The sequence below is a fragment of the Plecotus auritus genome (assembly GCF_963455305.1).
Source record: "Plecotus auritus genome assembly, chromosome: 13".
NCBI lineage: Eukaryota > Metazoa > Chordata > Mammalia > Chiroptera > Vespertilionidae > Plecotus > Plecotus auritus.
The window spans coordinates 28,492,833-28,520,805 of record NC_137779.1 but is presented as its reverse complement, the minus strand read 5'-3'; the positions used below and the strand labels follow the sequence as shown (position 1 = coordinate 28,520,805).

Here is a 27,973-nt window from a genome sequence, read left to right as displayed (position 1 = left end):
ATGTAAATCTCCAGTTCTTTAACTGCAGACAGGGTACGCTCAGTTCCTCCCATGTCAGGTCTTGGAAATTACTAGAATCGATGCTTTTAGTTCCCAGCATTGGAATTGGGGTCGGTGGTGGGATGGGAAAGAAATGTGTATTGGGTTAGTTAATACAGAAAATGTAGTTTTCTTTTAGTTTGTACTGGAGTTTTTACTGAATATGCTGGTGTCTTTTGGACTAATAATCACTGATATTCAGATATGATTCCAAACACAGAAAAGGTTTTCCTTGGCTGCCTTTGGGTCTAAATGCAGTTCAGGTCATTGAACTGTATTCCCATCCCCCCAAAAGTAAATATCTGAGGTGATGAGTGTGTTAACCCCAACGTGTGAATCCTTTACCAGGGTGCAATTATATCAAATCACATTATATGCTTTTAAATATATTACAATTTTAGTTGTCAGTTATACCGCGATAAAGTGGAACAAACACACACACACACGTTAAAAAGAAAAGATACTGGCCAGAGGAGACAGTTGCCTACGGAGTTAGTGCAAACAGCTTTCAGCCCGTTGACGAGAAGGGTGCCCTGTGAGGTGGTGTGGTGGTGACTGTGTTGTGTCCCCCCCTAGGTGTTTAGAGACCATCTTTGAGGAACCTAAGGAACGAAACGGTACGCTCATCTCCATCAGCCAACAGAAGAGGAAGCGGGTTCTAGAATTTCAGGACTTCACCATCCCAAGAAAGAGGAGAGCCCGTGGGAAGGTCAAGGTGACGGGCAGCTTCACCAGAGCCCAGAAGGCCGCGCTGCAGAGCCGAGAGCTGGACGCCCTTTTGATACAGAAACTAATGGAACTGGAGACCTTCTTTGCCAAGGAGGAGGACGAGGAGCCGTCCCCTGGGTGCTGAGAAGCAGTTGGGTTGGGGCGTCTCAGGGTCAGAGTTGCCAGGCCTCCTGGGAAGAGGTTGCCTCAGTGCCCAGTGCCCAAACTATTCAGACGGCGGTCCGTGGGTTTTTACTGCTTCAGGGTGCGGCCTCTTTAGAAACTGGTGGCGGAGGGCCCTCTGCTTCTCCTGCTGAGTCCAGAACCTCAGGAACGCTCCTCCCTCCCGGAAGTGGTCCTGAGTGACACCTGGCCGCCGCCTCCCGCACTCTGCCACCCAAGAGGAGGACGCAGCGCACCTTCGACAACACTAGATTCCGAGGACTTCGGTGTCGGCACATCCCTGTGGCAGCTTCACGCTGTTTACGGTGGTGCTAGACCAGGATTGCCGACAGACGTCGCCCAGGGAGGGGGCCCGGTGTCCTCGCCTGAGTGGCCTCGCGGCTCGTTTCAGTAGCCGAGGAACGATAAGCCTGTGGTGTTCCCTAACCTTTTGAGTCCGTCTGCCCAGAACCTGGGGTGTGCGTGTGCGTGTGTACATGTGTGCATGTGTGCGTGCGTGCGTGTGTGTGTGTGTGTGTCTTTTTCCCGTCATTTTTTTTCTCCCCTCTGTGACTGTGGGTCACTAGTGCCAGAGGGGCCATCCAGGCCCCATTCAAAGTAAGTTGCACTTTTTAATGTTGTGTTATTTTCATTTGTTTTATTCCTTTTTTTTTTTTTTAAATTGCTGCATGTTCAGAGCCTTTAAATGTGATTTTAAAACAATTTTTTAAGACATTGAGGAGAAAGATAATACATGTCTGCAGAATAGATGGCAGGCGTCGGGCCCAGTCTGTCAGTGCATGGTCTGGGACCGTGGAGAGACACTTCTCCATCCACGTGTTTCAGCACTCCCGTCCCCATCTCTCTCCAGTGCCCTTCATTAGAGGGAGCACTTCTTTCACCTGGGTTCTCGTTCTTGCGTGCCAAGCAGATGTATTAATTTTAATGACGGAAGTAAGAGCAGGTTTCTCTCCCAATCATTTTTAAAGTGTGATAGTTGGGTGTGGTCTTTCAGTGGATTTTATCTGAAGTGTTGGAATGTAACGAAGTTGGGTACAACAGTATGGGCGGTGGTAGAGGCCGACCAGCGTGTTCGCAGCTGTCGGAGCAGCCGGCCCTGAGAGTGGGGAGGGGCCCCCACGCTTCAGGCTCGGTGCTGTGTCCTTGGGGTGGGATCGCGGAATCCCACGGCCGGCCGGCGCCTCTGAGGACACCTCTGTGCTCTGGGCTCCTGTGTCGAACCTACTGGAAATGTAGAATGCCAGTGCTTGCTGAGCTGCTTTTGTGCCCACGGGAGTCTGGGCAGAAGGATGCCGTGGGGGTTAGCAGGCCCAGAGGTTTCATTCCTTTCCCACTAATCCCTGTGTGCCGCACCTGCTTCCCCTGCCCTCTTCCCTTTTTTTTCCTCTCTCTCTCTCTCTCTCTCTCTCTCTCTCTCTCTCTCTCTCTCTCTCAAAACAAGAGTTCAGATAATTACATTCCTTGGCTGGTGAATGGAGTACTAGACCCAGCCTCAGGACACTGGTCACCTCTCCGTGCTCCGAGGAGCCACTGCGGAAGCCGCTGCCAACGGGAACTGTCCAAGCTGCAGACGCTTTCGAGCCAGTCTGTTCGGTGCCGCCCTGGGATGTGTCTCCCAGGTTTCTTTTGCTCCCCCATTTGTCAGTGGGGAGACGGGTGGGACGGGAGGTCTCTATGTGCCTTTCCTTTGCAGGTTGACAGTCTGTGCCACACTGGAGCAGAGAGACGGACATGAGCCGGAAAAATCAAAGTGCACATCTGTCTGTCTCATACGTCGTCTAGCAAGTCCCATACACACCTGCAGTCCCCCGGCTTCTCAGGCCCGGGCAGATAGCATTAGGAGAGCCAGCTTTCCCCCCCCCCCCCCCCCCCCCCCGGCTCTGAGTGAGCGAGCCCGTTCTGCCCTGCACGTCCACTCGGCCTAGACTATACGGACACGACCTGTGTTCACCTCGGTACTTCTCCCTTCCTGGGACAGGGTCCGTGAGCCTTCTGTCCTCTTGCTTTAGGGAGGGGGGTGAGGAATGCAGTGTGCCCTTGCACAGTTGTGTTTAGGGAAGCACTGCTGGACCAGCGTCAAACTCCCAGCGAGTCCCCGGAGCCCTGTTTGCCAGCACCCGTGCCGGGGTAGCCGAGTCAGTGACGTGGGAGCCACATCGTCCTACAGGCTGAGGTTGAGGTGGGCACGACTGGTGTCAGCAGCATTACCGTTCCGACTGCAAGTTTGCCTGTGAGGGGCATGGCATTTTATGGGCCAGCAGCAGTGATCGGGACATTGGCCTCTGGGAAGGGAGAATTGGGGGAAATGGAGACCTGGGCTCCTTCCTTGTCCCGGGAATGTGGGGGAGAAGCTGCTCTGAGGCCAGCCTGTCTGTCCTTGAGGTTCTCGGCATGCCCCCTGGTGAGGCCGTTCCCTGCCGCAAAGTTAAGAATGGGTCCCCACTGCGGACTTCAGCTGCTTACCTAGAGTCGCTAGAAGGGGTCTAGCCTCGCTCAGGCACACGTGTCTTAACCTGTTCTCCCCATGGGCTAGCCAGCTGCAGCGCTGTCTGTGGTCCTCAGAGCCTGTGGGACCCGCCGATGATTGGGGATGAGTCAGCTGCTGGCACACGGCCCGCCCCGAGTGTCTGGTTCTGGGTGGGCGCTGGTACAATTCCTAAGTTTGGGGACTTCCTTCCGAAGTGGCAGGGAGTTCTAGTTAACTGTAACTTACTCAGCTCTGGGTTAGTGTCATTCAGATGGGAAAGGGAGGAGAGATCTCAGGTCCAATTGGGGTTCCGCCCATCCGTTTTTCGCTGAGACTTTGAACTATGAGTTTTCTCGTCTTTTAGTTTAAGCTGTAATTGCTTTCCCACCCACCTTCCCCATCTCTTTTCCTTTGCCTCCTTTCCAGCTTCATTCCTTCATACCTCATCACCTTTTAGACCAGATTATGTCCACTTTTTCTCACTGACCTTGCTCAGAGCCGCAGCCGGGGGAGGTGCAGTGGGAAGACGTGTAGCGTTTGCCTTACTGGAGCCTGAAAAGCTCAGAAACTCATGCTGTGAATCCCAAACTGCGCTCCTCCGAGAGCTGTGAGAACCGTGGCGCTTCGTCACAGTTTTGCCTGAAGGAGTCTTGAGTGGGTGCCAGAGCCTATCGGAGGTAAATTCCAGATGCCATCCTCCGGGCCGGCCCTCCGTCCCCCACGGCTCCGTCCCTGCCCGCCAGGCCAGGAGCTGCACCGAGGATGCGGGGCTGGGGCGGGCCCTCGAGCTTTGGTGCAGCCCAGGCCAGCATGCCGTCTCTCAGCCCCATGTGCACGAGCGTCCGCCAGAGACCAACTTGAGGCCGCGGTCCTTTCCTCCCGGCCCCTGGGCTGGGAGGTGTGTGCAGTTGGTGCTTTTTAAAATTCTCCTGTTTTGTTTCTGTACGCTTTTCCCCTGGTATCATGGAAAGGACCTTTTAATCACCACCTTGTGGGTGGCTGTATCCAAAGTCTAAATAATCGGCCAGATAATGTGGAACAACCTTTCCTGAACTCATGGAAGGGAAGGGTTCCTTCACCACAGCTGAACTTCTTGTGTTAAAGGCTGGTTGGGGAGAAGGCTCAGTTTTATTGCAATCAAATGTGATGTTCTCTAACCACAACTGGGGCAGCAGAGGCTGCCTGAGGGTAAAGCGAGGGCCCCCTATAGTCCACCGTCCAGCACAGCATAGTCAGGTTTGATGCTTGTTCATTGTGTGTCTTCACGAGTCCCTCTCTGGTGCTGAACTGGATTTGAATTTTGGTGAGAGGCCTCCGCATCTCCTTGGGCTGGGCTGGCCAGGAAGTAGCTGCCTGACGTGTTGATATATTATCACGGTCCATAGTTCAGTGAGGTTTTGTACATTTTTTGGTAACATTGGCACACACGAAGCCCCCGCAGCTCCTGTTCTCTTTGGTAGTTTGTGCCTCTAAAATTCCCACTGTTATGTGTGTTAATTTATGAAAATAAAGAATTTTTGAAACCTTTCCAATAACTCTCCAGGCTGTTATTTTATTCTTACGGCTTGGCATTAATAAGTTAAAATTTTGCCTGTGACGTCATGAGGCTGGTTTTTTAAAAGAGACATCACCATTCAGTTTATACCTCCCAAGGCACCGGGTCACCAGGTCCTGAGGACTGCCCTGTGCCCAGGACGTGGCATTCCACCTCCGGGTGCCTTCTGTGCCGACCACGAAGCTTCCTTTGGCCTGCCTTTCCTTTTAAGATATTTAGTTAAGAAATTTCATTCCGCCGTAACCGGTTTGGCTCAGTGGATAGTGTCGGCCTGCGGACTGAAGGGTCCCGGGTTCGATTCCGGTCAAGGGCATGTACCGTGGTTGCGGGCACATCCCCAGTGGGAGGTGTGCAGGAGGCAGCTGATCGATGTTTCTCTCCCATCGATGTTTCTAACTTTCTGTCCTCCCTTCCTCTCTGTAAAAAATCAATAAAATATATTTTAAAAAAAAAAGAAATTTCATTCCTTTTTTTTTCAAATATATTTTATTGATTTTTTACAGAGAGGAAGGGAGAAGGAGAGGGAGTTAGAAACATCGATGAGAGAGGAATATCGATCAGCTGCCTCCTGCACACCTCCTACTGGGAATGTGCCCACAACCAAGGTACATGCCCTTGACCGGAATCAAACCTGGGACCCTTCAGTCCGCAGGCCGACGCTCTATCCACTGAGCCAAACTGGCTAGGGCTTTCCTTCCTTTTTTTGTTAATTCTCATCTGAGAATATTGTTTCCATTGATTTTTTTTTTTTATTATTGATTTTAGAGAGGAAGGGAGAGGAAGAGAGAAACATCAGTGATGAGAAAGAATCATTGAAGGGCTGCCTCCTGCATGCCCTCTACTGGGGATTGAGCCCGCAACCCGGGCATGTGCCCTTGCACTTGTTCTGTTCCACCATTACTTGAGGAGTATTCTCCTACACTTTTCCTTTGTTTAGATTTAGAAGGTAGAGACTAGTTATCAGTTAAGGTCGTGTTATTCCTTTAACCTCTTCCATCACAGAATCTTAGCATTGGTAGGTCCTCCTGAGATTAGAGGACTAGTCCAAACTGTCTTAAGAATTCTCTCAACTCATGGACATGGACAACAGTGTGTGATTGTGGGGGTTGGGGGACAGGGCATAGAGGGGGTGAATGGTGATGGGAAAAATTAAAAAATGATGTGTTTTAAAAAAAAAAGTCTCTGGTGTCCTGCTCTCTGCTAATATTGGAGACCTCGTTTCTGCAGTTCCTTCTGGAACTTCTCTTGAGAAGTGTTCTAGAAAATTCTTCAAGCAACTTCCAGGGGTCATAGCTGAGTTTTTCATAACCTCAAATTCCAGTGTCTTCTCCCTCCTCACTGACAGTTGATAACTTTGCTTTTGCATTTCACTGAGATACAACCTATTTGAATAGAACTTGCACACGGAACCTTTGCAGTTAGTTGAACAGACTATTGTAAAATATAATTTTAACCAATTTTTTTAATGGAGAAAAGGGTCCATTAAGGCAAACTAAGGGCCCACAAATGCCGCAATGCAGCTCAGCCCCCACCATTCAGTTGGCAAAATCACAGGGATTGCATGCTGGTTCTTTTTTTTTTTTTTTTGCATGCTGGTTCTTAAATGTTAGGCTAATTCTGTCCCCTAGTGCCAGTAGGGAAATTGCAGAAGAAAGCAATGCCCAGTAGCTGTTGGTCATTCATGGCAAAAAGGGCAGATCCAGCCTGGCCTCGGTGGTTCAGTGGTTGAGCATCCACCTGTGAACCAGGAGGTCACTTTTCGATTTCCCGTCAGGGCACATGCCTGGATTGACAGGCTCGGCCCCCAGTGTGGGGCGTGCAGGAGGCAGCGGATGAGTGATTCTTTCTCATCATTGGTGTTTCTCTCTCTCTCTCTCTGTCTCCATTCCTCTCTGAAATAAATATTAAAAGAAAGAAAAGAAAAAGGGTAAATCCAGCAGGAAGATATAACAATCTCGAATTCTCATAAACATTAAAATATGTTAAATAAAAATTGTCAGAACTAAAAGGAAAAATACATAACTACGTATGGAGATAGGAACATCTCTCCCCACACCGGCCACGCCGCTCCCCCGCCCAGGTTTAGGACCGCGGGAGAGAGCACCTCCCACACCTGCCCAACCCCGAAGTCCCACGCTGGTGGGGCGGGGAGGCCTGGGGGGAGGAGCTCTGTCGACTCCGCCCACAACCCCTCCGCGTTCCTCATTGGCTTCCTGAGCTCGAGGCTCGTGACGCCACGTGCGTGCGCCGCTCGTGCGAGAGGGGGCGTGGCCCACTGAGAAGGAGGGGACAAGATGGCGGCTTCCGTGGGGCAGCGGTGCCTGAGGTTGCTGCGTGAGGTCGCGCCCTGGCGGAGCAGGTACAGTGCTGGTAGCGGGGCGGCCTGGGCCCAACCGGGGTCGGGAGAGAGGAATCGTGTTTTAGCGCCGGCTCGCCCTGGGGCGCGCTCCGGGGGAGGCGGGGTCACCCACCTTCACCTCGAGCTCGCGAGCAGGTGCGACTGCCGCCGCGTAGGGCGGTCCGGGTTTAGTCAGGGTCTGGTCTAAGCGCCCTGGCTTTGCCCTCGCCAGCCCGGTGGACGTGGGGATAGGAAAAAGGGATAAGAGAACGAAAAGGCCAGAGGGAATAAGCCGCGTGCCGCCTTGGAGGCGAGGCGAGGCGGGACTGGACGCCTCTCTCGGGGATTCGTGTTCCTGGAAGGGACGGTGTGAGGTGCGGGGAGCACTGGACTGGGAGTCCGTCGGGCGGCTTTCACTTCGGGTTCTTGTTCTGGGAAGCCAGGGGTTTGAGGCCCGTAATCTCAAAGCAGTAGGATGGAACTGGGGTCTCGTTTACCGTGGCGACTCCCAACTCGTAGGTCCTTAGAGCTGGAGGACACCCCAAGGCGCCATCTAAATCCGGCTCTTCTTGGAGTTGGCGAAATGGAGGCCCTGGGGGAGGGAGGGACTCGCTCATTTTCACCCAGCCGGTTAGTAGCAGAGCCAGGACCCCGACCCGGGCCTCTCTCTCTCTCTCTCTCTCTCTCTCTCTCTCTCTCTCTCTCTCTCTCTCTCTCTCTCTGCAAGGACCTCAGGCTGCCCACCTTGGGAGCATTTATTATTATTATTATTACTATTATTATTATTATCCCCCATACCTCGGGAAAGGTTGGACTCTCGGAAAATGCATGAAAATGTTGGCAGCTGTGACTCAGGGTCAGCTGCTTGGTGTCGTTTCTGAGAAGGAAGGTTTGAGACGCGGTGTTTCCAGCAGGGTTCGTTTATAGGCGTGACCAAAGCTTGCCCTGTGACCTGAGGCCACCCCTCGCTGGAGCTTTGGGAAGTAAAAGACACTGGGTTTGCACCGAGCGGGGATCCCGCAAGACTGTCCTGGCCTTGACATGACAGCTTCGCTCTCCCTTTATTGACCATGCAAAGGTAGCGGGGGTCGCTCAGGAGGGGCCTCTGCATTTCCGTGGTAACGGGTAGGATTTGGACAGGTGGGTCTCTGTGGTTTCGGTGTTATGACCAGGTGTGCTGCTTGCGTCCGCCATGAATTCTTTTAAACTGTGTCATGAGCTGGGAAGACTAAAAAGTGACATTCCTAAAATATTTTTTAAAGGTGGAGGAGGAGGGTTTACTCATTGTCATTACTCAGTGGTTGAGCGTCAGTCAACCTGTGAGCCAGGAGGTCACGGTTCGATTCCCAGTCAGGGCACAGGCCCGGATTGCAGCCTCCATCCCCAATGTGGGGCGTGCAGGAGGCAGCTGGCCAGTGATTCTCTCTCATCATTGATGTTTCTCTCTCTTCCTCTCTGAAATCAATAAAAATATATATTTTTTAAAAGGGGGGGGGAGTGTGGAGTCACACTTTTAGTACCAGTGTAAGTACAAAAGACTAGATTTAGGTGCAGTGATTGGGAGGGATAAGGACTTGGGTACAATAAGGTGTCTCAGTATTCAAAGGTATTGCATATCAAGACAGAAGGCAACTATACTGATATAAAAAACTAAAAGGTAACATTTTCTTGAGTTTTCAGTAAAGCAGCCTCTGTGAGACACACAGATGAAAGCCTCATATGGCAGGGAAGTTTTTCAGTAACTGGGTGATGTGCGACAGGTGACAGAACAAAGAGAAAGCAACATCTCGGGTGAAAATTTGGGGCCATGTTTGATAACAGAATGGGGTAGATATGTTTTAGAAATAGAGAGTCCCAGGTAAATCCCTCTCCTGCTGCCAAATTCAGACTCAGTAGGTGCAGGCTGGGGCTATAAGTGCCCCCGATAATTCTCAGGTTCGGGCAAGGAAGGCCCTGGTGCTTAGGGAGTGGTCGAAGTGTAAGACTTGCATTCACCAGTATATATGACATTCCCACCACGGCCAGCCATGGTGCCGGGGGCTATGGGAGCAGTAGGCCTTTCCAGCTCAGTGGGAGAGAGAGAAAACACCCTAGGGAATAATGTAAGATAGACCATGAAATACGGCTGTCAGGAGGCCTGCCAGTTCGTTTTTAGAGCTCTCCCAGCTGTAGAGCACAGGAGAGTTAACAGCTATAGTTACACTGTTTCCACCAGAGGTGATGTTGAGAATGTTTTTAGGCCTTGTGGGGGCAGCTCAGTTGGTTGGGGCATCCTCCTAATGCACCAAAGTTTCGGGTTCGATCCCCAGTTCAGGGCACGTACCAGAAGCAACCAGTGCATGCATACATAAGCAGAACAGCACATCAGGGTTTCCTCTCCCTCTCTCTCTCTCTCTAAAAATCAATGTTAAAAAAATGTTCTAAATATTTTTATTACTATGACAATATGGGCACTGACCAGTCAGCATGGACACTGCTCATAGACAAGTGACATGGCCATCCCAGTGTGGGCCAGATTAATGTAAACTCTCTTTCTTTTACTACATCTATAGCGATATATGTAACTTTTAATATGTAGTAATGTGTAACTAGGTGCCAGGCCTTGGGCTGAGGGGTTTACATGACTGTCTCACTCTGAATGAGGTGTAGGTCCTGTTTTTACAGGTAGAGAAACTGAGGCTTGGAATTAGTTAAGAAATTTCCTAAGGTCACGCAGCTAACACGTGGCCGACCTGAGATCTGAGCCCCACAATCGGACTTGAGTGCTTAATCACAGGAGGGGCCTCGACCACCTGCTTCCAGATACCGTGGGAGAGACAGCGGGTTGATCTTGCCCGTTCCTCCTCCGGGCGTCACCTCATTGCCGAGATTGCAGTCCTTTGGAAAACAGACAACCCCTGCATCCATCCGGGTCACAGACAGCTAACAATTAAGTGCATAAATACATAGAATCTGTTTCTTTCAGTTCGTGAGAAGTGCTAGGAAGAAAAATAAAGGTTCAACAATAAAGATAAATAAATAAATAAAGGAAGGTAATTGAGGGATTAGAGAGTGCTTGAGAGGGGCAACTCTCGGGCACAGGGTGGTCAGGACAGACCAAACGGAGGGGAAACATCTGAGCAGAGAACTGAGTGAGTAAGAAAGTGAGCCACATGGAGGGGCTGTGCCAGGGCCCGGGCCAGGGAGAAGCCTGCAGCCAAGTGACGTGCCCTGACCGTCATCGAACCCGGGACCCTTCAGTCCGCAGGTGGACGCTCTATCCACCGAGCCACACCAGCGAGGGCTAAGGACATTTTCGTCCGTAACCACAGTACAATGGTCAAAACCAGGAAATTAACATTGATGCCGTAATATAGACTGTATTCAAAATTTGCCAGTTGATCTAATTGTTTTAACTTAAAAAAACAATGTCTAATGGTTCATTTTTGCTTGATTGTAGCCTCCATCACCGTGAAAACACTGCCCTGAGCCTTTTCCCACAGCCCTTACGGAAGCTGCCCCTCAGAGCCTTCTCGAAAAGTAAGTAGCAGTCGGAGGCGGGGTCGGCCTCTCTGGGCTCCGGGTTGCTCATCACTTAATTGGGATGCACGTGGCGCCTGTTCCTCAGGGTGTGGCTGGAAGTAAAGGACATGTGCCTGGGAAGCGCTCACACGCCTGGCCCGTGGGCCCACGGAAGCAGTAGCTGTTGTTACCCTTGTTTTTACCGGCTGCCTACCGCCTGTTGTGTGACTGCCATTTAGTGCTGGGCGTTTGTTCCGGTCTTTTCCTACTGTAGGTGGTGCTGTAGTAACATCTCTGCATCTTCGGGATCTGTTGGTGAAGGTGGGACTGCTGAGTCAGGTTTATGTATTTTACAGTTTGGTATTTCCGCCAAATTGCTCCTCAAGGAGGGTAAGCCAGTTTCCTCTCACCCGTGGTACATTAGTTCCCCACCCACACTGTGGGCTGGGAACTTTTTTGATCTGGAAGCAGCTCTGTGAACCCTTTTGAAAATGTGTTTTGTCCTTATTATCTAAATACCCTTTTTGTTCATCACACCGAGAGCTCTTTGTAACTGCCCAGGAGGAGTGCCTTGGAGTAGAAGGAGATGGTTAGCGAGAACAGAAGCGAAAGGCTGGTGGTAGTTACCGATGTGCACCTGGCTGTTACTGCATTGGGCTGCGTGCGGGAGCCCCAGGGAAGATGGAGGTGGGGAACCTCCGGCATTAAGCTGTGCTCTTGGAACTGCAGCACAGCTGTGCTTTCAGGAAGTGGAGAGGTGGTCAGGAGGGGCGGGCGCTCGCTACTCACTGCTTCCTTTTGGAAGAGTAAAGCAAGCCTTCGAGAGGCAAGAGAAAGAGACCCGTGATTGGAGAAGTAGCTGCCGGTGCTCCGTAGAGTGGGACCGGTCAGTCCAGGGTGTGGGCTGGTGCCGGGAGGGTACAAGTTTTCTCGTCACCAAATAGTCCAGAAAGAGGAAAGAAGGTTCTTGCTTTCTGACAAATCCTTCTTGGTCGTCAGAGGTAGAGTCTTTAGTTACTAGGTAGTAAGGGTCCACTAGGAATCATTAGCAGGGGGAAGAGATTAATGGCACCCTCACCTGCTCAGTGAAGAAAGGAACAGCAGCAACTAGAACCCGCTGGAGGGACAGCGATGCGGGAGCAGGGCGCTCCTTCCTCGGAGTCGGGGCGGACGAGGGGTGTGCTCTGGTTCCGCACAGGCGACTGGGAAGTCAGCTCTAGAGATTTCACATACCATAGAATTCACCCTTGTAAGTAAGCATCTCCGTGTTTTTTAGTATATTCACAGAGTTGTGCAGCTGTCACCACTGTCTAATTCTAGGGCATTGTCACTTCCTCCTCGCCCTCCCATGAAAAACACTCGACCCGTTAAAAATGTCCCTCCTCATTTCCCCCCCTTCCCCAAGCAGTCACTAATCACTTATGGTATGTTTCCTATACCGGGTATCTATAATAATAAAAGCGTAGTATGCTAATTAGACCAGACAGCCAAACGCCCTTCCGGATGTCCTTCCAGATGAAGCCGGGGCTGCTGCTGTGGCCGCGAGGGCTAAGCCCCTTGCACGAATTTTGTGCATCGGGCCTCTAGTTTCATATAAACGGAATCACACAATATACAGCTTTTCGTGGCTGGCTGCTTTTACGTAATGTTTTCAGGGTTCGTGTTGTAGCATTTGTCAATACTTCATTCCTTTTCATCATCAAATAATGTCCCACGGAATGGACCACCACATCTCGTTTACCCAGTCTCGGTCGGTGGACATTTGGAGTGGTTTTTGGCCTGTTGGGAATAACGCTTCTGTTGAACATCCTTGTGTAAGTTTTTGCGTAGAGGTACGTTTCCTTTTCTAGGTGCATCCCTGAGAGCAGAATCGCTGGGTTATATGGCAGTTCTGTGTTTAACATTTGAGAACAGTGACAAGCCGGTTTTCAGAGTGGCTGCCTTGTTTTGCAGTCCCACCTGTCGTGTGCGTGTTCAGTCTCTCCACGTCCTTGCCGACACCTAGTATTTTATTGTAACCACCCTAGTGGGTGGGAGGGGTAGCTCCTGAGTTCGAGCTGCATTTCCCTAGTTACCAGTGATGCTGTATTCATTTGCTAGGCTGCTGTGACAGTCACACACCAAGTGGCTTAAACAGTAGAACTCGTTTTTTCGAGGTTCTGGAGACTGGAGGTCTGAGATGAGGGTGTCACGGTTGCTTCCTTCTGACGGCTGTTCCGTGCCACTTGTCTGGTGTCTGCTGGTTTGAGGCGGTCGTTGGCTTCCCTAGCGGAGAGAAGCATCATCCCAGTCTTCCTTCACCCTCAGGTGGCCTTCTCCCTGTGCGCGTCTTTGTGCAAATTCCCTGTTTATAAGGACCCCGGCCATGGGATTAGGCCTCACCATGAGACCTGATTTTAACCTGAGCACCTGTGGAGACCCTCCGTCCAAGTAAGGTCCTGTTCTGAGCTACGGGGGTCACGGTTTCAGCATGTAAATTGGAGGAGGGGCCACAAAGTTCAACCCGTAACAGATGTTGAGCGTCTTTTCATGTGCTTATTGGCCACTCGTGTATCTTTGAAGATATGTCTCTTCAAACCCTTTGTACGTTTTTCAATTGTTTTTTTAATTGTTGAACTGTAAGAGCTTATGAGATTTTGCATTTGAGAACAGTAGTGTCCAATAAGCAGTGTCCAGTAAGAACCTGGCGCATTGTTAAAGGAAGGTCAGAGAGGCCTGCGTGAGAAAGGTTCTCAGTCCTGGACCTGTGGGGACCGGCTGGCAACCTGGATTCGTTATTATTTGTTATTCATTGTTTTCTTAAATTCTGTGACTGTGGCGGCCATTGGGGTGCATCGTTGTTTCACAGGAAAGATGCTTGTCTCTTGCTAATTGATGGAATTCGGAGACAGCAGGGTCCCAAGTAGTGACTCAGGTAGCACCTGCCTGTTAGATCCCTTCAGAGTCCCCTCACCTGCACTGAGGCTTCTAAGATGCATTGACTTCGCCTTGGCCCCCTGCTGGCTCCGGGTTTGCATGACTCATTCCTGTCCCTTTTCCCAGGCTCAACATTTTCGCTCTTGTTGGTTTTTGTTCTTACAGATGCCAGACAAGTTCACACTGCCCCTGCTCGAACCTTGTTCCGGTTGCGCCCCCTGCCATTTCTGGTTTTGACTGGCGGCGGCGGGTACGCAGGTTACCGGCAATATGAGAAGTATAGGGAGCGAGAGCTGGAGAAGCTGGGATTGGAGATTCCGCCCAAACTCGCAGGTCACTGGGAGGTAGGACTAAGATGGAACCGCCTTGATTTCTCATCTCGCACAACTGCCCGTCACTTTTAAATGCTCCAAAGCCGAAACGTTTGAAAAAGTGAAATGCGCTTTCTTGGAGCTCATGTCTGCAGTGGGCTTTGGCCCGATACAGACGTTCTCTTCTGTCTCAGACCTGCCCTGGGCTCCCCACGGGCTCCGCGTGGAAATGTCCTGCTGTTGAAACCCTCCGAGTTCCTGCCTGTATTGGGGCCGGCACCCTGGCCGTCCATGCCTTCTCAGGCTGAGGATGAGCTAAAACGGTTGGATTTTGGGGATGTGGTTAAGTTCTCACCAGAAACCAGACTGAAATAATCAAATCCTTTGTCCTTGTTGCTCACATACTCCCCCCTCCATAGGGCCACGTGGGAGGGCCAGGCTGCAGTACTCTTGACCCGTGTGTGATGCGTAAGGAGCTGCCTTACTCACCTGTGCCTCCCGGGGCCCGGGACGTCCCTGACTCAGAGCAGATGCTCAGTAAATGCTGAAATCAAATGTAAATGTGTACGTTTAGAAACTGCCTCCTTTGCAGCTATATTTAACAAATGAAAAATACAAAATACCAATCGGTCCTGGCAGCCTGGGCGGAAGGGGGGAAGTGAAGATGTGACAGTGTTTGGAATGATGCACGGGTGTCCTCGTGAGCCACTGCATCCGTGTTGGGAATCCAGCTCGGCTGAGTGCAGGGCCGGGGCGTCTGCGAGTCCCAGCGTGCTCCTCAGTGTGAACTAGGCCGTGTCACTTCCGTCTGGCCTTTGTGTCTTCAACTGTAAACAGTGGGTCACCCGGCTGGAGGGGCTCGGTTGAGCGTCGTCCGGTGCACCCAAAGGTTGCAGGTTCAGTCCCCAGTCAGGGCAGGACGCAGGCAGCCGATGAATGTTTCTCACGTCGATGCTTCTCCCCCCTCCCCTTCCCCCAAGCATGTCCTTGGAGGACTTTAAAACAACAGCAGCAGTGGGTTGGATGGGAACACGGCTCCAGCTCTGACACCTTACCTAGGAATTGTTGGCGTTACCTGCTACGTATTACATCGGCTTCCTCCCAAAATCCTGCTTCGGCTCTTGGCATTGACCCTCTTCCTCCAAGAGAATTCAGTGGAATGGTCTCACCTGACTTCCCACAGTCCTGAAACCGATGTGGCTGCACCCTGACAGGTGTCTGTCTGTCATGCGTCTGCCGTCATTGCCGTGGCCTTTGTAGTAACCCATGTAGTAACCCACCAGACAGGAGACCGAAGGCTTCCTGTCCTCTGGCGTTACCGCAGCCAGCGCCCTCGGCGAAGGGCAGCGGCACCGAATGTGCGCACCCTTCAGAGTCTGCCGGGCTGTCTCCCATGACACTCCTGGTCTCCGCAGTAGACACTCATTTCCTTGAGAGCATCACAGTGTTGCTGAGACTGACCTCATGACTGTCCTTGTGTGTTACACCCGGGCTGCTTCTCTCTGGCCCCAGCGTTTGTCAGGCTGACTCACCCGGGACGAGCTCACGTGCCCCAGGAAACCCCTCATCTCAAGAGAACGTCCATTTGGGAGAAATCGGCTAGCTCCCCAGTCATGGCAGACGGGTGTCAGCAGCTGTTTTCTCCGCACCCACCATTTGGGAGAAATCGGCTAGTTCCCCAATCATGGCAGACCGGTGGCAGCAGCTGTTTCTCCGCACCCACCATTTGGGAGAAATTGGCTAGTTCCCCAGTCATGGCAGACGGGTGTCAGCAGCTGATTTCTCCGCACCCACCATTTGGGAGAAATCGGCTAGCTCCCCAGTCGTGGCAGACCGGTGGCAGCAGCTGTTTTCTCCGCACCCACCATTTGCGCACTTGGGGTTCCGCCCTAGATGAGGCAGGACCTGAAAGGTGATTGTTTGTAATGAGGGCGGGGTTGGTTAGCTCAGGGGTCAACCCGTGACCTCCTGGTTCATGGGTGGACGCTCAACCACTGAGCCAGCCAGCCGGGCTCACTGTTTACCCTTAAGGGTCCTTTTTGCAGACGATAGGGTTTTGGATTTACTGATGGCTGTAAACCGCGTGGCCTTGACTCTGGACCGGTTAGCCCTGCTGCTGTGCTGGGGTGGCTCTCGGGGATGTCTGCTCAATGCCCTGTGTTCTGCGAGGACTTTGCACCCGGCCTGTCGCAGTGCAAGTGTCTCCTGACCCTGGGTGAGCACTGGGAATGGGCTCGCGGCCCCGAGTGTTCGGTGGACCGCCTGCAAGTGCAGGGCTTTGAGGCGGGCAGAGCCTCCGGAAGCCCCTGTGGGTTCCGGATTTCCTCTCTGAGGGGTTCCTTTCTTCACTTCAGAGCCCAGCTCGTCATTGGTACAGACACCTCCGTTCGATACAGACTGGCAGGACGCATCTCAGCAGGGGCACTTGGAGGGTTTTTGTAAATTACTGTTTTTTAAGGGTTCTGGGACCAATTCCAACATTTGCGTGTCGTTTGGGGGTGTATTTCCCACACCAGCAAACAGTGTCACACTAGCTGGGTGCCCTACAGTTCAACTCGATTCTGGCAGTATCTGCCCGCAGAGCGGGGAGCGTGAGGTTCTGGGTTACGGCGGGTTCTGCGTCTGTGTGGCAGTTGAGACTTTAGATGCGCTGTCCTCTTGTCCGTAAGTCAGAAAGCGGGAGCAGAGCCTTCTGAAGTACCTCCTAACGAGGGGTGAAGGGGTGTGGCACTGTGCCCCTAAAGCTGCTGGGTGATGCCAGGCGTGGTGGGGGCGCGCACAGGAGTGGCGTGGTGACTCCAGGGTTTCCTGGATGACATCTGGTGACAAGTTCCTCTCGGTCTCTGCCGTTGCCTATTGGGTCCCTTCTGGACCTGAGGACAGAGGGGCATGTGGTGGGAAAGCTGGCCCGATGGACATGGGGGCCCTTTGGGGAAGAAGCAGCCCACGTGGCCCTCCTGCAAGCCACGGAGGTGCCACCGGGGCGGTGAAGAGCTCCCGGAACACCAGCCCCAGCCTGCAGCCTGGCCTGCCTGAGTGGCTGGCTCCTCTGACCTTAAGTCTTCCATCCATTTTGAGTTTATTCCTGCACATGCGCCTTGTTCTCTTCCTCATGCTGCGTGCCGCCCTTCCTCGGAGCCACGGAGGGCCTCCGCGTGCGCCAGAGAAGCCTGCGGGCTGGCAGGGCCGCTGAGACACTGGTGCTCCCGTCTTACTGGTGCCCTGGCGCTAGGGGCTGACCTGGAGGGGGGTCTGTCCACACGTGTTGGTGGCCAAGAGGCCTGCGGCCTGCAGAGCCTCCCGGTGGTGAGAGGTGGTACTCCCACCCGCGGGCTTCAGAGGAAATGAAGGGCCGTTGGCCGGAAGGGGCCCATTCAGAGTGGGCAGTGAACTCACCAAGGGCTTTTGTTTTCCCAGAAATGATCTGTCCGCTATTGTCTGGAATCAGGAGGCGTTTCCCCGCTGAAACGTGGGTGGGGGAGGTCCCATCAGGCTGGGAGGCTGATCCGCAGGCAGACCTGGGGCATGTTTATGACTTTTCTGAACACCATCCCCTGAGGGGCTCTGAGTGTCATAATGAACTCTGGGAGGTGGTGTGGAGCCGCCTGATTGGTCATTTTACCAGGAGCGTGTTGGTGCCTCCACTCAGCAAATGAGAAGCTGGCCTTTCGACCCACAGACTTGTGCTGGGCCGGGCCGGGCGGACGCTTCCAGGACCTTTCTGCTGAGGGCGTGCATGCGGCCAGGATTCTGTGTCCGCCTGTCTGTGCTTTAGCTCCTTTGTATCTTGGAGTGTTGAGGTGAGAAGGCGGCTGACGCCTCAGCAGGGCTCACAGGATGCTGGGAGCCCCAGGCTGGGCCGCAGCGTGGGTCCCGCCCTCTGCTCCTGCTGGTGCGGGATGCCCAGGACGCCCCGAGGCAGCAGCCTCCCGTTGCCTCCCTGCTCTCCACCGTGGCCGCCAGGTCTCCAGGTTGTTGTGGAGAAGGGGCTGGGTCCCAGTGAGGACAGGTGTGGGCTGTCTGCGCGCCCTGGTCAGCTACCGTCTCCACAGCCCAGAGGCGCCTCTCCCTGTCCTAGAAACCACATTGCTTAGAAACCACATTCTCGGAGGAAGAAGCAGGGCTTGGTTTTGCTCAGGAGCCGGAGCCAGAAGAAGGCGCCTGTGAGCAGTGTGACCAGCGGGTGGCGTGCTGCCCATGGCCGGCCACACACAGCTCCAGGCTCCTGAACCCTGACTTGCTGTGGTCGAATGGTCTTCCTGTCAGCCCTTGCCCTGGTCGGATACGTTAAGTGCGTCATTCCATCCACGTTGACTGGGTGGGCATGCGGATGTGGCTGGCGCTGGCCCCACAGGCTGGGGTCCGCCGTCGAGTGGGGTAGAAAGGCAGGGCTAACACTGCGTGTACACCTGAAACTAATCTAAGATAATGGTGACTGTTGGCTGTAATAGGAAAACAAGACAAGACTGGGCCGGAACACCCCACGTTCTCCGTCCCGAGTGCGCCGCCCAGGGGCACACCTGGCCCCCTGGGCTTGTTTGCTGGTCTACCCGGGATTTTGTAGTCAGGCGTGGCCCACCCACAGTGAACGGGAGGAGAGGAAGCGGGGGTGGGGCGGCCTGTGTCTCCAGGATGCGGTGTGGGAAGGAGCAAGGACCCAGATACCTTCTGTTTCACTTTCTCCCTGGGAGGGCTAGACAAGTCTACTGAGTCCAGAGAAGTCACAGGCACCTGGAGGGCCAGCCTGCCCAGAGAGGTGGGTGTGGGGAGGGGGGTCAGGGAGGCAGCTGCCCGGACGCCCAGCCCCTGCTGAGGACCGCGGCTCCCAACCCCCGCGGTGTCACTGGGGAAGTGCCTTGACTGTGATCCACAGGGTGCCGGCTCCTCTTCCCCTTAAAGGGCCCCTGGCAGGCGGGGCTGGGCGGGGGGGCGGAGCACAGCTCCCGGTGTCTGGTGTCCGCCCTTCTGTCCCTGTCTGACTGTCTGAGTGGCTGGAGGCTGAGCCCTGCTCACCAACCCAAGGCTTCGGTGGAGGAGCAGCGGCTCCCTAGTGGGGCGCAGCCCGGAAGCCAGCGGGACAGGACCACCTGCCGGTGAGTGAGCTGGGCTCTCCTCCACACCCGGCTGGGCGGCCGCCAGCCCCCGTGGTTCAGGGCACACCTTTAGGGCTTGGAGCCTGAGGCCTGGGGGCCCACGGAGCCCACCCCATAGTCTCCACCAAGTAGCGGCTTCCCCGGCCCCGCATGGCAGCCATGGGCCGGTTGGATGAGCTCACTTCCTCTGCACCCTCTGGCTTCTCGTAGCCTTAGGGCCGAGAAAGGGGAAGTGCCTCCAGCGCTGAGAGCTCTGCTGGCTTCCTCTGTGCCCCCCAGAGGGCCTGGGGCGGGCGTGGGACAGGGCGGGGGGGGGGGGTGGGGGCTGCACTGTTTCTCAGCGGGACCTGGCGATGTCAGTACTTGTCGCCCTCCCTGCTGGCCCCGGGGACTGTTTGAGAGGAGGGCCTTTCCTTTTGGAGAGCCCTGTCCCACCTCCCGGCTGCCCTGGACCATCTCTGCTTCCGCTTCTCTTGCCCAGGCCTCTCCACGACGGCCCACCCACATCACGGGGAGATCATTGCCTGCTACTTCCTCGTGAAGCTCTGCCGTTTCTAGCCCGGGAACAGGAGGAAGGGCTGGTGCCGCCCCGGGACACAGCTGCCCGGTGGCCGCGCCCAGGGGAGCTGGGGGGAGCGGCTCTGCCCTCCAGGGTGGGGCACAAAGTCAGGCCGGTGCCCACGTTTAGGGGGCATGGGGTTCTGCTGAGGCTTCAAGAGGGGTGACCTGGCACCCAGGGAGATTTCCACTCGAGGTGCAGGAGCAGATTCTGGGTGGTCTCGGGCTGGACACGAGCAGGGCTGTCGGGCCCTGTGTGCGCAGGGAGAGCCTCTTAGGGGGCGGAGGGTGGACAGTTCTGACCCCCTCGCTGCCTCCCCGGCCTTGCTGAGACTCAGACCTGAGTCTGCCAGGGCCTGGGAGCCGGCGGCCCACTCCCACACCCACCCACGTAGCTGGTCACCGGCCTGGGCCAGTCCGTCCTACGTGAGGTGGAGAGTCCATTCCACTGAGGGGACAGCCCCCTTCGCCCTGGTTAGTGAGGTGGACGGGGACACTGCAGCACTGCTCAGTGTGAACCCCCAGAACAGCATGTCCTGGCACAGATGTGTCCTCCCCCTAGCCTTGCGGCCCTGGCCAGAGCGCTGTCCCTGCTCCCAAGCACAGCCGGGAGGGCAGAGGCGGCCAGGCGTGGGCTCCGTCCTGGTTCCCCGTGGTCCCGTGGGGCCTCTCTCCCTACTCATAGGCAGCCTCGGCCCTGTCCCTTCCACCTCCCAGTGGAGGGCACCTCTGTCCCCCAGAGTGTGGGTCTGGAAGGGGCGACGTCGGGAGCCAGGTCTCGGGGTGAGACTCCCTGAGCTCCCTCCACTGTGGGAGGCGAGGTCTGGGGGACCATGAGATCCCAGCACGAGCCTCTGCTTGGAGGAGGAAGAGAAGCGTGTTTGTCTGTGGGCTCTTGGCTGTGCCTTTCTGACATGACAGCATGCCGTGTGGCCCGTGGCCGTGGGCAGCACCGGCAGGTGGCCGCTGCACCCCCTCCCCTCCCCTCCCCTCCCACAGGCCTCACCGGCCCCACCGAGAACCCGAGCTTTCTGGTTTCTAGAGGCAGGGAGAGAACCCCGTCCTGGAAGCCAAGCACCAAACTTAGCCCCGACTGCCATCACCCTCTGGGCCTGTTTTCTTGGGGAGCAGTATGGGCCAAGGCTCGGTGGGCCGGGGAGGGGTGGGGTACGCTCAGCTTTGGGTGGTGTGGTTGAGGCGACCTGACTGACCATCAGGGATAGGACGGCTAGCCGGAGATCACAGCCTGAAGCAGGGGTGTCCATGGGGCTGTCCCTCAGGGCCAGAGGAGGCATGTGCCTTCATCTGCTTCTGGGTGAGACCTGGCCCCCCACAGGGAACTGACCCTGCCATCACTCGTCAGTGGCCTGGGTGGGGTCTGGACTGCTCTGGTCTGGGTGGGCCCGGCTTTGCTGTCTCCTCGGTCAGGGCAGAAATCCATGGCCCCTGCACACCTGGCCTTTTCCTCTGGCTGAGGTGGGTTTGCTGGGTGTCGCATGGTCCCGCTTGTATGATAGAGCATGTTGAGTTGGGGCCTCCGTCTGGGTCAGTGCGTTGGCCATGTGGGGTCCTGGGTGGGTGAGTTCTCTGCCTTCAGAGCTGCTCTGGAGCCACGCTTCACGGAAAGAGGGCCCGGCTCCTGCCCCTTGCCGCCCTGCCGCTGGGGCTGGAGGCCAGGCTGATGGGGCGTCCTCCCCGGGGCCTTGACTTAGGGCTGAGGCAGCAACAACCTGGAATGCTTGCTCTTCTTCCCTGGTATCTGTGAGGCTGCCGGAAGGGCTTGGAGGCGGCGCTGTGTCCTCCCCTCGCCTAGCGCCCGGCCGGAGTGCTGTCCTTGTTCCCAGGACCGATGGGAGGGCAGAGGCGGGCAGGGATGAGCTCAGTCCTGGCCTGGTCCCAGCTCCATGCCCATTTTCCTTGATGTCACCTGGGTGCTCCCAGTATGGGGGGTCCCGGGCATGGGCCGGGAGGCAGAGCCAGAGCTGGTCAGATGCCCAGGGTCTCACCAGGCCCACCTCCGCCTCCCCTCCTTCATTCCTCAGATGCTACTTTGTCACCTGAATGGAAAATGGGTCAGGTCTTGGCAAGGGAGGGGCCTCCCGAGGCGCAGACTGGGCGACGCTGGGCGCCTGCCTGGAGCGCAGGGCTCAGATTCCCTCAGATTCCCGCTTGTGCTCCTTGAGCCCAGGGGGGGCCGGTCCCCTCCCTGCCGAGGTTCACTGGAGCAGGCTGGTGGCCAAGCTGGGGACAGCAAGGGCCGAGCTCAGGGCTAGTGCTGCAGGCCCAGCAGGTGTGTGACCAGAGCCTATCTTTGCAATAGTCCCTGCTCCACCCAGTGGTCTCTGAGCCGAAGGCCGAGGAAGCGGCCCACCAGCCACCATCGAGCAGTGACAGCCCAGGAGCTCCTTGGGGGGAAGGGCGGAAGGAGGAGGAACAAAGGCGATCGTGCTGGCGCCGCCTCCCTGCCCGCCCACCATGTGTCAGTCAGAGGCGAGGCGAGGACCAGAGCTCAGCACAGCGAAATGGTGAGATGCTGCCAGCCGCCTCCTAACCCTGCTGTTCCCCGCCACGACCTCCACAAGGTCAGAGTTCATGTCCAGCGGCCCCGAAGTGGAGGTGGCGGCAGGGGCCCCGGGACTCCCCCGCGGTTGGAGGGGCCCGGCCTTGGGGGCCTCAGTCGGAGAGCCCGCTTCAGGTACTGGGAAGGCGGAGCGGGCTGGTGGCCCAGTGTCTGCGCTGCTCCTAAACTGCGGCGCCCCCACCCCCAGGCGCCCCCACCCCGTTTGGGTGCAGCTCTTCCAGGATTGGTCCCTGTGCTTCTGCAGTGAGCAGGGGGGGTGGGGGCAGTGGGACGGGGAGCGGGGATCTGTCGGCCTTTGCTTGGCCTCCACCACCAACCAGACCTTTTTAAAAAACAGTGGTGGGGGGAGGGGGGTCCACGGAGCAATGGATGCGGCAGTACCGTCGCTGCCCTGGGCCCGGCCATCTCCGTGGCTGGGTTGTTTGCTGCTTTCGGTATCAGCTGAGCTGCCTCTTTCTTTGTTCCTTGGTTTGGTCAACAACGGGGGGCAGAGGACACAGCTCCTCTGGGAGTGCCGGGCGCAGATGGGGGACTTAGATTATCCGGTTGAATGCAGTCTGTTTGCAGATGAGGAGACTGAGGCCTGGGGACATGCTCGAAGGGTGGCAGTGTGGCCTCCTGACTGGAGCTTCGGCACTGAGGGGACACGGGCCTCCCCGATGGGCCTCAGGAGGCCCGGGTTCTGGGAAAGGCTACACCTGAGCTGAGTGCGCTGGGCTGGGGCGGCTCGGTCCAGGCGTGTGGCATTCCCCCCAGCAGTTTGTGGGTGGGTTTTGGAGAAGCTGGCTGGTGTGGAGTGGCCATGCTGATGGATGGAGCCCTACTGCGAGGGGGTTGTTTTCCTCTGTGATCTGGTCAGTCCCAACCCCTTACTCGTCAGAGGAGGAAGTAAGAGGCCTGGAGCCATCCTCGGTTCCCCAGGTCCTCGGTGGGTGGTAGTAGTAGTCCCCCCCTCACCCCCTCGTGCGCGGCTACGCCAGGGGCGCTGGGAGATCAGACGGCCTGCTGGTGCCCCAGGAGGGCGGGGCTAGGACAGGTGGTGCTTAGCCCTGAAGGGCCTGTCCTGTGTTCAGAAGCCGCTTCCTCAGAGAGGTTAGGAGCCGGACCTCACCCTGTGTCTCAGCTGCCAACAGACACCTGTCCTCCCCAGCCGCCGGCAGGTGTGAGGGGCTGGGACTTGCGCTGCCAACCAGAGGCAGCCAAGCCACCCGTTCACAATGGGGTTGGGATGCGGGGTGCTGCTGGGCTTCCTTGAGGCGAGCTTGCTGAGGGTGGGTGGGGCTCCCGGTCCCTCCCAGACCCTGGCTGCTGACCCATCACGCGTGGCCGTTGCCTGCAGGTTGCACTTCCCCCAGCTGGCCCTGCGACGGAGGCTGGGACAGCTGAGCTGCATGTCCAGACCTGCGCTGAAACTGCGCTCCTGGCCCCTGACGGTCCTCTACTACCTCCTGCCCTTCGGTGCCCTCAGACCGCTCAGCCGGGTGGGATGGAGGCCCGTGAGCAGGGTAAGTGTGTGCAGGCTGCTGGCCGGGCCCAACCGGGCAGCCTGAGGTAGGGACCAGACAGGAGACAGTTGTCATTGAGGTGTCTGGCTGTGGGGCTGAGGCTGCCAGGCAGGGTGCTGAGAGGCAGTGGCTGTGGTCCTGCCGACAGGTGACTGAGGGCCGGCTCTGCCTGCATTTGCGCCATTCAGGGGCTCTGCTTCTAGAAGGAACCCATACTGGGCACTCAGAAAACGGTGTTGGTCAGATTTCCTTGTTCAAGGAGGAGTGAACTTAGAGGTAGTTTTGAGAAGAACCTAAATTAATTGCTGGATGCCAGAGGGCGGTCCAGGAAGGCTGGAGCCTGTGGGCCCCTTGGGGAGGGGATGTCTTTGAGGACATGGGAGCCCGGGCGGTTCCCTGAAGGGCAGGCAGGCCCCAAGGAGGACACCCTGCTCCTGGCCCTTGGATGGTCCAGGTGGGGTGTCTCAAGGCTTGAAAGCTATGGAGCTCTGGACATTAGACCTGAGGTCACATGGCAGCTGTGGCCACTCCAGTGTATAAGCGTCAGCTGGGAGTTGTTCTGGGAGCCAGGCATTCGACACCTGGAGGCGGTTCCGTTGGAATGAAATTGCTTTTGCCTTGGGGACTTGGTTGTGCCCAGACAGCAGCCACCAGTTAGCAATCCCGTATGTCAGCGGCACCTGGAAGGTCACCTGGCCCTGAGCACAGGAGGACGCCTCTGCCTGCTGGGCGGGCTCAGCAGGGCGTGTCCAGGACTTGGCGCATCTGATTATCAGAGTCCCTGACCTTAGAGGGGAGTGTGTCCTGTTAGGACGGGGAGATCACTCTGGGCTGCAGGGCCTCCTGCCACAGCCGGTGACGGTATCAGATCCATGTATGCTCCCCCCACTTCAAGAAACAAGGCTGAGCTGGCCATCTGTCCGCAGGGACTAGGCCGGCTGCTGTTGGGGGTGTGAAATGACCCACACCTGAGTGTAAGTCCCGGTGTCGGTCTGGGCCAGGACCTAGTCCGTGAGGCCACTTTGCAAGCTCAGTCTGGTTCCTAGTGAGAAGCCGCATCACAAAGCCAACGTGGGGTGCCCAAGGCCTCTGGAGGGGCCCCCTTGGAGGGGGGCAGTGGGCTTGCAGGGTGGCCGACTCACCCACCCGCCTGTGGCCTGCAGGTGGCGTTGTACAAGTCGGTGCCCACGCGCTTGCTGTCACGGGCCTGGGGTCGCCTTAACCAGGTGGAGCTGCCGCACTGGCTGCGCAGGCCCGTCTACAGCCTCTACATCTGGACCTTCGGGGTGAACATGAAGGAGGCCGCCGTGGAGGACCTGCACCACTACCGCAACCTCAGCGAGTTCTTCCGGCGCAAGCTGAAGCCGCAGGCCCGGCCCGTGTGTGGCCTGCACAGCGTGGTGAGGCCTGGTCCTGCCTTCACTCCTCCCTCCAGAAACAGCACATACCTGTGCCTTTGGGAACCAGTCCCAAGAGCCTCCATGGGTGGGCGTTCTTGCCCTGGGTCCCCTCCCACATCCCGTCCTGGCAGTAAGACCCTCCTCCCACCCTTCCAGATCAGCCCGTCGGATGGGAAGATCCTCAACTTTGGGCAGGTGAAGAACTCGGAGGTGGAGCAGGTGAAGGGGGTCACCTACTCGCTGGAGTCGTTCCTGGGCCCGCGTAGCTCTGTGGAGGACCTGCCCTTCCCACCAGGTGGGTCCTGGCGGGGCCACCCTGCTGCGGTGTGGCTGGCCAGAGGTCAGAGGGTGAAGGTCGGGAAGGGGACACGGGGAAGGCTGTAGGAATTGATGGCCCCTGGGCCAGGGATCACTCTGCCCAGCGCTTTAGGGCCTCCTTGGAGCCCGTGTCCTGATGACACACGGCCCCACACTGGGGGCATTGGGTGCCTGTGTGATAGCCTGGCCCGGTGTCCCCGACAGCCGCCTCCTGCAACTCCTTCCGGAGCCAGCTGGTCACCCGAGAAGGGAACGAGCTCTACCACTGTGTCATCTACCTGGCCCCCGGGGACTACCACTGCTTCCACTCCCCCACCGACTGGACCGTGTCCCACCGGCGCCACTTCCCAGGTAGGCCAGGCCGGCACGTGGCCGAGAGCTGCCTCTGTGAGCCCCACATGCCCTCAGCGTCTAGGTCTCAGGGACCCAGCCCACTCAGTGTTTGCAATGACCTGTGAGCGACCCTGGGCGGCTGGGCCTCCCTCCGGGTGGAGAGTAACAGTGTCCCCGCTGCCACAGGCTCCCTGATGTCCGTGAACCCCGGCATGGCCCGCTGGATCAAAGAGCTCTTCTGCCATAATGAGCGGGTGGTCCTGACCGGGGACTGGAAACATGGCTTCTTCTCTCTGACAGCTGTGGGGGCCACCAACGTGGGCTCCATCCGCATCTACTTTGACCGGGTAAGCAGAACCCAGGCCACTTGGGGTCCCCTGCGCAGCCAGATCTGTCAAAAACCAGACGTTCTGACCCTGCCCCTCCCTGGAGGTGGCTGGAGAGGGAGGGCCTGTCTTGGTGTCGGTTTGTGACTGCCCCTTGCCCCCTCGGGTGTCGGTCTTGCACCTTCATTTGTGCTGGAGAACAGGCGGGTCTGATCCCTCAATGGCCTGCCTTGTTCGGAGCGGGCGTCGGGCACTGTGTCTGGTTAGACACCCGGCCCCTGGGCTGAGTGGCTGTGCCCGCCTCCCTTTGCAAGCAGGCGGGGCGGCCGCAGGCTGTGTGGAAGGTCCAGGGAGCCAGTCCCCACATGCTCTGCCTCTGCCTCCCCAGGACCTGCACACCAACAGCCCCCGGTACAGCAAGGGTTCCTACAACGACTTCAGCTTCGTGACCCAGGCCAACAGGGAGGGCATCCCCATGCGCAAGGGCGAGCACCTGGGCGAGTTCAACCTGGGCTCCACCATCGTGCTCATCTTCGAGGCCCCCAAGGACTTCGACTTCAAGCTGAAAGCAGGACAGAAAATCCGGTTTGGGGAGGCCCTGGGCTCCCTCTAGAGCCTCCCCTGGCGGCTGCTGCTGAGGGATCTAAACAGAAATGGGCGAGTTTTGGAGGGGAACCTCCTCAGCTGTCTGGAGGGGACTCTCAGGACCAGGGGGTCTGACCAGGCAGGACCTGGGTGACTTCTGCTCCTGCTGTCCCAGAGGTGCAAGCGAGGCCAGAGCCCAGTGTGCCCAAGACCTACGTCATCCCCTCTGCTCACCCTAAAGAGAAAGTAAGTGTCGGGCTGATCGCAGATTCCCTTTCGGAGAAGTTTTAACCCCCACTGCATAAACCAGAGCCCTGCGGCTCCTGGCTGAGCGTGCTGTTGGTCTTGGTTTGTTACGATGGTAAGTGGTACTGGACCTTTTTGCTGCTCCTCCCATCACTACTTTTGGCCTCCCCTCCCGGCTGAGGTGCCTCCTGGCACTGACTGGCCCGCCTGCCCCGCGCAGGCCCACCAGCCTGTAATGTAACTGCTTTGTTTCCAAACCCGGCCCACCTGCTCACTGGGAAGGCCTTCCTCTTCACACTGGTGGCGACTGCGTCACCGGCTCAGCCCGGTCTCCCGAGGATGGTGACTAGACCCGGGTGACCCGGAGCTGTCGAGGCTGGTTACTGAAGCTCGACTAGTGTCCCATGTGAATGGGGCAGGCAGGTAGTCGTGGCCACTCGGGCTAGGGGAGAACTTGGACCCCCCCCACACCCTTCCCCACCACCCCCAGATCCAGCTCTCCATTAAATAGGGGGGAAGGGAAGTTGCTGCTGTTGGTTCGGGGGCGTATGCTGGGGACAGAGGAGCCCTGACACACTGGGTGGGAGGCAGGGCCGGTGCCTAGAACCCTGTCCCAGGTGGTGGGCATGCGTCCTTGGGGAGCCACTGAGGTGGCCCAGGGTTCCCGTCTCCGGGGGACTCGCATTTCTCCTGCAGGAGAAGCCATTTGAACTTTTTCAACTGTATCAGTAGCACAGTATTTTTGTATGAAAAGTGGGAGACTTCTGAACAGTAATTCATGTAATTGCAACATTTTGAAATAATTAAAAAAACAACTCATTTTAACTTTACATTCTGTTGCTGGGGGCGGGTTGAGGCCTCCCTGGGCAGGGGCTCTAGCACAGTGCCCGCCGCAGGGCCTGGACGCGGGCGATGCAGGCGCTGACGGGCTGGCGCCGGGCCTGGAGCTCCGCGGCCAGCTGCTGGGCCTGCAGCTCCACCTGCGGGCAGGGAGGGACGGCGTGCTGAGA

The 27,973-nt window shown here is 56.6% G+C and overlaps 3 protein-coding genes across 14 annotated transcripts in view; 2 read left to right on the top strand and 1 right to left on the bottom strand.

The window, feature by feature from the left end:
- PRR14L (proline rich 14 like) overlaps positions 1-4,927 on the top strand; it is a 37,149-nt gene extending 32,222 nt beyond the window's left edge. For all 4 annotated transcript variants that reach the window (XM_080649975.1, XM_080649972.1, XM_080649974.1 and 1 more), the window contains one exon: positions 616-4,927. In XM_080649975.1, the coding sequence (XP_080506101.1) occupies positions 616-892 (277 nt within the window). In that variant the 3' untranslated portion in view covers positions 893-4,927. The remainder of the gene's footprint in view (positions 1-615) is intronic.
- A 2,282-nt stretch (positions 4,928-7,209) lies between these two features.
- Positions 7,210-27,788, top strand: PISD (phosphatidylserine decarboxylase). Of its 9 annotated transcripts, XM_080650833.1 has the most exons (10): positions 7,230-7,311; positions 10,730-10,809; positions 13,873-14,051; positions 21,990-22,194; positions 23,590-23,755; positions 24,919-25,155; positions 25,312-25,450; positions 25,678-25,824; positions 25,993-26,153; positions 26,521-27,788. In XM_080650833.1, exons 4-10 carry the CDS (start codon positions 22,145-22,147, stop codon positions 26,743-26,745), a joined length of 1,125 nt encoding a protein of 374 aa, XP_080506959.1. In that variant the 5' UTR covers positions 7,230-7,311; positions 10,730-10,809; positions 13,873-14,051; positions 21,990-22,144; the 3' UTR covers positions 26,746-27,788. The 9 variants fall into 9 exon arrangements, with proteins under 9 accessions (XP_080506956.1, XP_080506961.1, XP_080506955.1 ...); XM_080650830.1 differs by lacking the exon at positions 21,990-22,194 and having other exon boundaries at positions 7,210-7,311; XM_080650831.1 differs by lacking the exon at positions 13,873-14,051 and having other exon boundaries at positions 7,213-7,311.
- The window catches only part of SFI1 (SFI1 centrin binding protein), a gene marked incomplete at its 5' end in the record, with an annotated part of 45,140 nt that continues 44,898 nt past the window's right edge, over positions 27,732-27,973 (bottom strand). Inside the window, 1 exon segment of the mRNA XM_080650827.1 lies at positions 27,732-27,943. Within this exon segment, the coding sequence (XP_080506953.1) occupies positions 27,839-27,943 (105 nt within the window). The 3' untranslated portion in view covers positions 27,732-27,838.

Excerpts from the sequence above, each read along its gene's own strand:
- PISD (XM_080650828.1), top strand. The coding sequence starts at position 22,192 with ATGGTGAGATGCTGCCAGCCGCCTCCTAACCCTGCTGTTCCCCGCCAC. Across the intron at positions 25,156-25,311 it reads TGTGTGGCCTGCACAGCGTG|ATCAGCCCGTCGGATGGGAA; the intron begins GTGAGGCCTGGT and ends CCACCCTTCCAG. Across the intron at positions 25,825-25,992 it reads CCACCGGCGCCACTTCCCAG|GCTCCCTGATGTCCGTGAAC; the intron begins GTAGGCCAGGCC and ends CCGCTGCCACAG.